Source organism: Staurois parvus, unplaced genomic scaffold (genome assembly GCF_062004578.1).
Source record: "Staurois parvus isolate SC_StPar_1 unplaced genomic scaffold, SC_StPar_1.0 ptg000634l, whole genome shotgun sequence".
Lineage (NCBI taxonomy): Eukaryota > Metazoa > Chordata > Amphibia > Anura > Ranidae > Staurois > Staurois parvus.
The window spans coordinates 384732-396868 of NW_028318430.1; the positions used below are offsets into that span (position 1 = coordinate 384732).

General features: G+C 40.9%; 1 protein-coding gene across 1 annotated transcript in view; it reads left to right on the plus strand.

The window, feature by feature from the left end:
• Positions 1-12137, plus strand: part of TSGA10 (testis specific 10) — a 98045-nt gene that overhangs the window by 36452 nt on the left and 49456 nt on the right. The window contains exons 12-13 of the mRNA XM_089693443.1: positions 4551-4597; positions 11901-12069. Of these exons, the coding sequence (XP_089549569.1) occupies positions 4551-4597; positions 11901-12069 (216 nt within the window). The remainder of the gene's footprint in view (positions 1-4550; positions 4598-11900; positions 12070-12137) is intronic.

Genomic DNA, 12137 nt, shown 5'->3' on the forward strand with positions numbered 1-12137 from the left:
CGTATTCCTGGTGACAGGATTCAGAAAAAAGTGTTTCTTTAGGGATATTGATCTAACAAACCTATGTATATCAATATATGTATGGAACTTGTCCAATTTGTTACTAGGTGCAAATTTTAACCCTTTGTCTAGAAGGTCCATCTCTTGGGAAGTTAATTCCTTCCCACTGAGGTTGAAAATGCCTTTACCCTTTAAAGTTTCCTCTTTTTCGGGTTTATTAACCCTTTTCCCTCCCCTTTTCCCTCTGCTCAAATGCTTCTCTTGCTCGAGCTTCCCTCTCCTAAAAAATGAACCGGGGCAGGATTCCAACTATTATTCTGATGTGTAGTGTTATTGGCTACTGGGGGATGGTACGTATTATTACTAAGCGGTGAGGCATACTGATGCCGCTCGTTTGTGACATTGGGTGTTCTAGATCCCGGCGTCCTCCAATTATCTCGTCTGGGTGGTGCCCCATAGTTATTTCTAGGTGAATCATAATTAGTGTAGACTTTATTGTTATTGTAAGAGGGTCTATTGTTATGATGTTGGAAAGGTTTTTTAAATTGATTATTCCTATAGCCTTGATTGGGGTACCATTCATAGTTCCTGGACCCAATATTATCATCTTGCATAGACCGTAGTGGTTCAAACTGATTAGAAGTAGGTACATTAGCATTATAGTTAGATCGTGTTCTCATAGGTGACTGATATTGATTATGATTTCTAGGACGACGTTGTTTGGGGCTTTTCCAACCATTTTGTTTCTTTTGGGGTTTAGGTGTATATGGAGTGACATCCATAGGTATAGAAGAAGCACCATTAGTTTCTTCTATATTCATTTGCCATTTGAAAACTTTGTTTTCCGCATAGTCTTTATGATCACGTATATATTTTTTTAGTTTCTTAAACTTTTGCTCTTTTTCTGTATGTTCCAAGAAAGATTTGAGTTTGTTAGATTCTGATTTATATTCATCCTTTTCTTTAAAAGGGATGAGCATTTCTCGTATTTTGTTAATCTCTATGTCTAGATGGGTGAGTTTCTTTCTTTTGCATGTAAACCTAAGTAGATCTAACCCAGCTAAGTTGAAATACTGGAACCATTCTGATGTGCTATTGACATCCCCTGTTTCGGGGGGAATGTCCCATCTTAGGGAATGGGGGACCATCTGCTCCTTAATATATCTGTCTAAGAAAGAGATATCCCAAAGTGTTCTGACCTCAGATGAGGTCAGATTTTGGAGCTGTAAAAACAGTCCTTTAATATTATTAGCTTCTTGCTCTATAGTAAACACATCATCAGATATTCCTGGTCTCATGGACCTCATTTCAAATATATCAACCATTTTGGGTATATTGGAAAGAGCAGCTCAACTTGATATAGGTAATAATGGAACAATAATAAACGGGGTAAGTGAGCGCTATGAACAATGCGATATCAAATAGTTTCTGTGGACATTAAGGATGTGTACCTGCATGTCCCCATCATTCCAGTTCATAGTTTCTCACATTTTGCTGAGGGGCCCATACACTAATAGTTTTTGGCTGTACACTTTGTTCTCTCATCTGCACCTTGAGTGTTCTCTAGGCTGTTATCCTCAGTATTAGCTCTGATGCTCTCATGGCCTTCCTATTGAGAAACACTTAGATGACCTACTTTTAAAAGGAACCGTTGGTGCAGCTTCTGTTGAACAACATTGTTTTTACTGTCAAAACATTATAGCAGGTGGGGTGGATCCTGAACCTTTAGAAATTGTCCTTGGAATGGACTTATTGTTTGACACATTCTAGACACTGCTCAGGCCAGAGTGTCCCTTCCATAAGAAAAACTTAAGACACTCTGGTCATGGATTTGAGCTTTCCACTCCAGGAGTCACCTGACTCTCAGGTTTGTATGAGGATTTTGGGGCTTATGGTAGTCTCCCTCAGGGCAGTCCCCCTTGCATAGTTCCAATTCAGTCCTCTACAATGCATTATTCTGTTGGAATGAGAAAAGTCAATCTAGTCTCTGGAAGGACCAATTTGTTTATTGAGGTCCAGGATGTCACTGGCTTGATGACTCAGGAATACGGCTCTGGAACTGGGGAGATCTATCCTTCCCATCTTTTGGAAGAATCTCATGAATGATGCCCGGCTATCTGGCTATCTTGAGCATCCTGTTAATGCAGGGGACTTGGTCGTTAGAGAAGTCTCATTTCCCAATCAACATTTTTGAGCCTCTGGCAATTTGGCTGTCTCTGCAATGATAGGTCATCCTGCTTATGAGTCATGTGAACTGTATTCAGTCAGGCAGTGGAGTGATTCCTACAACTGGAGGTATTTCAGAACCTGTGTCACACCAGGTGGACTTTCTGGCCTCCAGGTTCAACAACATACTGGACAGGTTTGTCTCCATGTACAGGGGTCCTCTAGTAGAAGCAGTGGCTCTTTGGATCCACACACACTGATCTATACTTTTCCATCCTTGAAACTTTCCATGTTTGCTTCACAGGATCAAGATGGAGGGCATTTCTGTGATTCAGTCCATTGCTGTGGACTGGCCATGGCGGATATAATGGGAATAGTACCGGGAACCTGCAGGGGCTGCCCTGTAATGTTGGCACTGGATCCTGCATTTGGCACTCACCTTGGCATGTGTTGCAATGCGTATAGTTAGCCATGGAGTGCTATACAGGTCCAAGGCTGTGATCTATTCTCATGGCACCTAGATCTGGAAGACCACTTTGGAGGTTTACACATCATGAAAGGTAACATTTGGTCCCCTTAGGGAACCTGCAGCTTGGATAGGTAAGACAGGTTTCCCTGCAATTGGGACTTTGTCCTGTTTTACATTTAGGATTTTATTTCACTTAACCTCAGCATAGTAAATTGACATCATCATGCCTGGCATGGCTGGACCAAGCAGTAAGAAGTTATACTGTCTGTTTCTATCTATGTTTGTGAGTGCCATTTTTATTTTAATACATTTTATTTATCTGAAATATTTGTTTTTCTTCCTTTACCTGGCTTTATTGGCATTGCTGTTGAAACCCAGGTTCTAAAAGATAGGGGCATTACTGATTCTGTCATTACCACCTTGCACAAATTGAGAAGACTTTTCTCATAAGAGCTACCATCACACTTGGAAGGCCTATTTTAGTTTGTGCAAAAACAGGAAACTCAACACTTAGGGATATGCTATTTCATGCATATTGCCTGCTCTCGTTACTGGGTTCTTAGTATGTTTTTGCCCTGTTCCTTTGACTTCACACATTCTTGTTAAGACCTTTATACAAGGTGTGGCTCATGGTAATCCCCCACTTAGACCTCTGGTGTCCCCCTGAGATCAAAATCTGGTACTTTTAGTTCTTCAAAAACCAACATTTGAACTGATCTGGGATATCTCCATATCACTTCTTTTTGGTGGTCATTTCCTCTATCAGACATGTTTCCGAACTGGTTCTTTCTTGTAATGAACTTCTTTTGTAGAGTTACGGTGGTCCCCAGACCCAGACCTTCCTTCCTTCTCAAGGTGACCTTTCATCTCAGAGAGGGTATTATCCTCCCTTTCCTTTGTCCTGCCCTGAAGCACGCCAAAGAGGTTTCATTTCGTTATCTGAATGTGGTCAGAGGAGTTAGGGTTTATCTAGCTGCAACATCTTCCTTCTGAAAAACTGATTCCATTTTTGTTCAATTTGCCCATCTGCTTATTTGGCCTTTATTTAAAGTGGAGCTACACTGTATCTGAGCACCACAAACCAAAAATGGTATTTAAGTAATTTTTAATATTCAAAGCAAACTCACCCATCCATACATGTTTCCATGCTTAATTTTTCTAAGAAATCACTTTCAAGCAGTGTAATCCATCTTAAGTAAGGGCAGATCATTCATGTAGCATTTACCTCCTGGAATCCATCTGCCCTTAGCTCAAGCATGTAGGTGAAAGGGTGAGTTTAGCTAAGAAAACTCCTCCCTGCCTGAAGACTCCTGGGATATCTGACATTATTTGCCTAGGCCTAGAAACCAGGAAGTAGCTGAAGAAATGTAAAAAAAAGTTTAAACAAGTGAATATAATATACTTGCTATCTATTTACTACTGCTAGCAGCATACTGATAGTCAATGTTGAGAGAGAGAGTGAAGTTCTTTTTTAATCCATTGTAGTAAGGGTAATAAGCAGACATGCAGCTTTTAAAGACTGCAGACAATTTATAGTGGTGGTAACAGACAGAATCAGAATGGTTTTTGTATCTGATCCATTATATGGTATTAATAGTTCCTTCTGAGATGCATAATTTCAGTAAATAGGAGAAGGAGCATAAGATCAGTATGATGTAAAAAAAAGAAAGACCCAGTTCAAATATCAAAGAACCATAAAAATGGTGCAGATAGCCAATAAGACGTTTTGTATTTTTGGAATGTAACTACAATAACTTACTGTATACTACCATAATTTCTTTTGTTTTTAGAATACGTCAGGATATTACCCATTCATTGCTTAGTTCTATTAAGCTTGATCCATCTAGACTTCAGTCTGGAGTCCATCAGTAGTTTTTACTCTGTACAATAGTCATCTCCTCTATTTATTTCTCAGGAAAGCACCATACAACGTATGCTCAGGGAAATGGAAGAATCTACACGGTAAGGTTCAGTTTACATGTTTGTGTTATTTTGCTATTTTTCTGCATGCTTCCGGCATGTTTTTTTTGTCATAAAATCATAGAAACAGAGCAAATTGATGGCAGAAAAAGACTGAGTGGTCTATCTATACAGTGGAATCAGGACCTCCTTCCTCCTGGTGGTGAGGAAGCAGTCTAGCTCCTCTAGTGATGCATCCTAGAATTCTGTTTGCTTTCCCCACTGCCTGGTCACACTGTTTGCTCATTTTGCAATTATCTGAAATAAGTACCCTCAAGTCCTTTTCCTCTGAAATGCTGGCCAACAATGTACCCCCAATGTTGTACTCTTTCAAGGGTGCATTATTTTACATTTAGAAACATTGAACTGCAATTTCCACTTTTTTGACCAATCTTCCTGCAATGCCAAATCATGTTCCATGTTACAAACACCTTCAGATATCAACCCTATTGCACACCTTTGTGTCATTAGCAAAAAGATATACCTTACCCAACAAACCTGTTATATCACTTACATATAGATTAAATAGAACAAGACCTAGTGCAGAGCCTTGTGGTACACCACTAGTGACTGGTCTCTTTTCCAAGTAAACCCCATTTACAACCACATTCTGATATCTTATCTTTTAGCAAGCTGCATATCCACTGAACCAAGGGCTGAGTCCTAGCTTATACAACTTTTGTATTAGATCATTATGTGGAACCCTACAACAACTTACTATCATCCTCCTTGGACGTGCTTGCTCCTCTCTCTATACGCAGAACCAGTCTCAACTGTCACAACCCTGGCAAACAAATGACTTGCTCTTCAGCATGGCATAAAACTAAATCCCTGAAAGACTTTACCCTCTACAAATCCGCCCTTCTCAAACACAACTTCGGTCTCTACAATGTTAAACAAACCTACTACAACACTCTCATCAAAATCCTCTCATCCAATCCTCGTCAACTCTTTTCTACCCTTATTTCCTTACTCCACCCCCCACTGCCTCCACCCACCAACTTACTGCACAGGAGATTGCCAGTCATTTCAAGAACAATATCGGCACAATTCATGTTGAGTTCTCCAGTGTCAAGCTTCCTCCTCCAACCAACATACCAGATCCAACACCACACTCAATACTCTCCTCCTTTGACCCTGTTACCACCGAGGAAGTTACCAAACTCTTTTCCAGGGCTCACTTCACCACCTCCCTGTCCCCTCATGATTCCTGCTCTATCCTAAACTCTCTGACCCACATCTTCAACCTCTCACTCTCCACGGGCACCTTTCCCTCCCTGCTCAAACATGCACTAGTTATCTCCATACTTAAAAAACCCTCACTAGACGCTACCTGATTGAATAACTTAAGAACCATCTCCCTGCTCCCGTTTTCTTCCAAGCTTCTCGAGCGCCTTGTTCACAACAGTATGAATTGCTACCTCACCTTCTTGATCCTCTACAGCCTGGCTTCCGCCCACAACATTCCACTGAAACTGCCCTACTAAAACTCACTAACGACCTACTAACTGCTTAAACAAATGGCCATTACTTCATACTCCTAGACCTTTCCGCTGCCTTTGACCCAGTCGACCACCCGCTCCTCCTCAGTAACTCCACTCCATTGGCCTCCGTAACTCTGCTCTCTCCTTGTTCTCCTCTTACCTTTCTCAGCGCACTTACTGCGTCACATACAACAACAACTCCTCCACTCCTCTTCCTCTTTCCGTTGGGGTACCCCAAGGATCTGTCCTTGGGCCCCTCTTTTTCTTTCTCTACACCTTCTCCCTGGGCCAATTGATAACCTCCCATGGCTTCCAATACTACCTCTATGCTGACGACATCCAGATCTATCTCTCCACTCCCCACTCTGCAGCTCACCCCCTCAGTCTCCTCACGTATCACGAATCTACTAAGCAACATATCAGTAAGGATGTCACACCACTCCCTTAAACTCAACCTTTCCAAAACCGAGCTTGTAATATTGCCTCCTCGCTGATACCCCACTTATGACTTTAACATTAAGATGAACAGCACAACCATTGGTACACACAACCTCATGCCAGGGTGCTAGGCGTAATCCTAGACTCTGACCTCTCCTTCAAGCCCCACATCCAATCATTGACTAAATCCTGCTGCCTCAACCTCTGCAACATTTCACAAATCCGACCCTTTCTGACCATTGACACCACAAAACAACGTATCCATGCCTTGGTTATATTCTGCCTTGATTACTGCAACTCCCTCCTCACTAGCCTACCGTTACACAGGTTATTCCCCCTTCAGTCTATTATGAATGCTGCTGCTAGACTCATGCACCTTACCAGCTGATCAGCGACTGCTGCCCCTCTCTACCAATCCCTTCACTGTCTTCCACTAATCCAATGTATAAAATACAAAATATTACCCACAACATACAAAGCCATCCACAAAATCTTGCTCTCTAGCTCCCTCGTCAACTCCTCCCATGCTCGGCTCCAAGACTTCACCAGAGCCTCTCCCATCCTCTGAAACTCCCTACCCCAATATGTCTAGTCAGCCCCCACCCTGTCTGCCTTTAGGCAATCTTTGAAAACTCACTTATTCATGGAAACCTACCCCACCACCACCTAAGAACTGTACTTGAGTCACCTCCATATCATCCCCTGCAGCTATCACCTTTTGTGTCACCTCCCCCTTCCTGTAGATTGTAAGCTCTATGAACAGGGCCCTCCTTGTTCTTCTGTACTGAAATTTATTTAATTGTACTGTCTCCCTTTATATTGTAAATCACTGCGCAGATTGTTGGTGCTATATAAATCCTGTATAATAATAATAATAGCTGTATCAAATGCCTTGCTGAAATCAAGATATGCTATGTTCACAGCACCACCCTGGTCCAAAACATTGGTAATATAGTCAAAAAATCCAATCAGATTGGTCTGACATTATCTGCCCTCAGTAAAGCCATGTTGCTTTGGATCCAGCAAGTTGTGTGTTTTTACGTGATCAATGATCCTTCTTTTCAGGAATGATTCCATTAACTTGAGTACAATCGATGTTAAACTCACTGGCCTGTAATTGCCAGCTTCTACCTTGCTGCCCATCTTGTGGATAGGTACAATGTTAGCTGTCCGCCAGTCATAGAGAACTTCTCCTGTTAGAATAGATTAATCATAATGGCACGCCGCCCACACTTAAAATTGCAGCCATACTGGGAACCCCGATTCCCATGTGGGCTGCAATTTCAAAAATAGTGCAGAAACGTATTTCCTGTATGTCCCGGGGTACGGCAACCCATTCAAATGAATGGGCTATCGTGCCCACACAAACTGCTGTCTGCATGGCTGCACAAGTGTGAACCTAGCCTTGTGTATTTCGTGTTTCAGATATACGGATTAGTATCTGCAAGACCTTTTAACAGGATAGTATAAAAGAAAAGGTTGGGAAATAGGAAAAACAGTCAAGTGCAGGTGGGGGCAGATAGGGAGGGATGGAAGGTGGTTGCCAGGGGTGCAATATGGCTATTGGGTACTGATGGGGATTATTGATTTACCATATGGTGTGTTGTCAGGGTTATAAGAGAGAAGAGACAAAAGAGTTGATTTACTAAAACTTGAAATTGAAAAATCTGGTGCAGCTGTGCATGATAGCTAATCAGCTTCTAACTTCAGCTTATTCAATTAAGCTTTGACATAAAAAAACTGGAAGCTGATTGGTTTCTCTGCAGAGCTGCACCAGATTTTGCATTCTCCAGTTTTAGTAAATCAACCCCACTGCCCTGTGAAAAGGTATTTATCTATTCAGGGCTACATACTGTATTATATTATTGTATATTTTGGGATCCTGTCATGTAGAGAGGCCTCAATTTTTCTATATATTATCTGCGTGATTCTATTTTTAGTTTCAGTAAACAAAGTTTAGATATTGTCCAGGTCTCAGCAGTTATATGCTTCATGGCTGTACTGACAAATAGTAAGACCTGGTTCACACTAACCCACAGGCTGCGGGTTGGTTGCAGGTGCAGGAATTGCACCTGTACCTGCAGCTGCATCGCTTTTATCTTGCGAGATGCATGGGACTGCCATTCATTCTGAATGGCACTCCCATGCATCTCATCTCGCAGCACAATCGCTAATGCAGGAACTTCATGGAAACCGCAAGGTCAAAAAGACCATACGGTTTCCCTGCGGATGCATTTTGGAAAAGGTGCATGCAGATGAATTGGCTGCTGTGCCCACACTAGTGTGAAACTGGAAAGATTAAATTGTGCTAAATGTGTAATATCAAAAGGTGTTTGTTGATAAGTGCTGTTGTGGGGTCTGGAAGGATAATGGTGCCTAGGAAGTTGGATAAATATCAATGATTTTGGTCAAAAATGTACTGTTAGCTGGGTAAATCCACAATTTATGCAAGTGAGTTACCTAGATACCTGCAGCCCCTGAAGTATGTGGGTGCATAGCTCCCAACTGTCCCTGTGTCCCTGATTTTGAAGGGACTGTCCCTGATTTGGAACAAAGTCCCTCTGTCCCTCTTTCGTCCTCATTTGGCCCTCATTTTGGTCTGATCTATATAGTTGTATATAAAATGCACTACTTATCTTTCAAAAAGTGTTTCACAGTACTAAATTTTTCATCCAATTTCTATATTGCTGCATGTAAATGTCAAAAGCCAGCATAAAATAAATAATAGTGGCAAACGCACTTTTTTTTGTATAATTTGTATAATTCTCCTTTAAGGAGGCATGGCAGGGCGTGTCCTATGCCTACATAGATTTGCTAATAGGTGTTGCTGGTTTCCATCTCAAAAAGTTGGGAGGTATGTGGGTGTGTATTTAGGGATAAGAAAGGGGTCTCTTCTAACAGCTTCAAAACATAAAGTATAAGTTGTAATTTAATTTAACAGTAATTCTGATTTGCCATCCCTACAGGTTTTTTCCTTTACTGAAATGAGTAGCTTTGTTTTTTGGGGGTTTATTTTTCAGCACTTAGCAAATTTGTTTAAATCAATTTATTTTACCTAAGACCAATATGCTAGGTTTTTGACAGACAGTAAAATTCCTGCTGTTGTGGCGCTACAAGTTCTAGCATAGCTTGTCTGACAAAATGTAGTATACAATGTCAACCAGAGATCTGGCAGGCCAACTGATTTCAGATTTCTGCTGGCTGTCTGTTAATTAATACTGTATAATTGACTATAACCTATGCCTATGTATTACATTTAAATGTAAAGGTAAATTCAGGAAAAGGGAAAAGGGTATCTTCCTGTGCACAGCCACCTGTGAAATGAATCATAATTAGAATATTTACAACTAGAAAAGCTACAATTTCTGGGGAAATTGTGTGAAGTGTTCTTGCCTCCACCAGTAGTCTACAACTGGAGTGGGCGGAGTAACTGGGTGGAGTGGATTGAGTAACTGTTGTGTGGTTGGAGTGGCTGGAGTAACTGAAAAGGTTGGACTGGGCAGAGTAACTTTATGGAGTGGGCAGAATAACTGTGTGGAGTGTTTGGAGTGAGTAAAGATAGTAAACATTACACTAACCAATTGATTGATCAAATTTAAAAAGTGCACATGGCAAGCTTGATAGAGTGAAAAATGCATTTCAACTTGGGTTCCTATGGCAACTCACTCTACAACAAGGGCAGAGAAGAGCGGTTAAAAACAAACTGCTCCAACTTGCTCACTTCACTAGTGGTTGCCATCTTCAAACAGTTGTAGTTTAAAAATTATAAATCCTACACTCCTATATTGTGAGAATCACAAGACCCAAACCTACATTTTGATGCATAGTATGCCTCTGAAATATTAAAAATGAAGGCACAGTCGCAGTTTAGAAATTGCCCTTCAAATTTGAGGTGGCTAGAGTGGAGTTTCAATGAATGTCAATGGGCGGTGTGAGTTGCAAACAAATGGTCATATTGTGAAAACTACCAGGACTATGGCTTAGCCGTGAACATTTTTAGTGGCAGCAGGGATAGCTGAACGTTTTGATATAAGATTTGTGTAGGTGGGCTTGAAAATGAGGGAGTGTTGGCAGTTTAGAAATCATGTCCTGATTTTTCTGCTCACACTCTAGCTTTTGTCAGCTCCCACTCTAGTTTTGAACATTCCGCCATTCATTCCTACGGGACCAATTTCACCACAAAAATGCCGATGTTTCGTGAACCATTCGGCGAAACGTTCCACAAAGTAATAGCACACCAATCGGGAACAATCTGCACGTTTCGGTATATTACTGTCTATGTAGTGTAAAAACTGTGGGAGGAGTTAGGGTGGTAAATTTGGCTATAATAATAAGAATATATATGTGAGATAACAGTAAGTGGTCTTGCCATGCAAGAACACTTAATTATATGCATGCATACAGTAGCAGTTTAGAGGTGTGCACTCTGAACTGGGTAAGTGTGAAAAACCTGTCATTCTCATTTATGAGGATTTATTTTTTTCTGAACAACTACAGATGCTGGCTTTAGGAACTAGTAATGTCTCTCTGACATCTCTTGCAATGTTAATCAGAAAAGAGATCTAAAAAAATGAGTGTCACATTTTACAAAGATGACCTTTCCTAAACTATCTGATGAGGAATTTCTATCTATAACAGCCTTTATCAACCTTTTTACACAAAGGAACCTTTGAAATATTTTTTTCCGACCTTAAGGAACCTCAGCTAAGTTTTGTAGAGTGAGTACGAGAGGTACCCACTTAATTATGGTCAGTGGAAGAATGACCCTTTACATTTATAGTCAGTGGAAATAATGACCGATTACATTGGTGATCAGTGAGAATACCCTGTGCTACAATCTATGTGAAGAATGCCTGCTTACAGTATATTGGGGTAGATTGTCTCTTAACTCTCAACCCACCAATGTAACAGTCAGTGTTTAGAGAGAAAAGTAAAGAGGAGAGGCTCCACTGGTGCCATGCCTTTTAGCCTTGGAACTGTAAACTCAGTGTTTAAAGAACCCCTAAAAACCTCTGAAGAAAGCCTGGTTGAAAATAACCGTTTTATACAATATTTTTTTTTGCCTTAAGGGCCAATTCATACCAGTACATTGATATCTGTTTTAGCACAGCCATAAAATGCAGATCAGCGGAAGGACATCTGAAAAACAATAATTTCCAGTGTGTTCTATTCACATCATAATACTGTGCATGCATGTCAACAGACATCAAAATGTATGTCAACGGACATCAAAATGTATGTCAACAGACATCAGCATGCATTAACATGGATGGAAATGTACATGCATTTTCCAAATATTTTAGCACAAGTCAGTGTGAATTAGCCCTACTCTTCAAAATCAGTATATTTCTCCACCACTTTGTGTACTTCTGTTTTTTATTTAGGCAATCCTCCAAGACTATCACCAGCCATGAACAGGAAATCAACTGCCTGCGTCGACAGCTGGATGAGATTAGTGATGAACTGTCTTGCACTGGAAGGGAAAGGGAAGCTGTTGTTAAGGAAAATTGTGATCTGCATGACCAGCTATCCAAGAGCAAAGTGGAAATACAGGTAGAGGATAGATCAGGCTTTAGTTCTCCTACAGGAAGGCATGACTACATTCAGTGTATTGCATATCA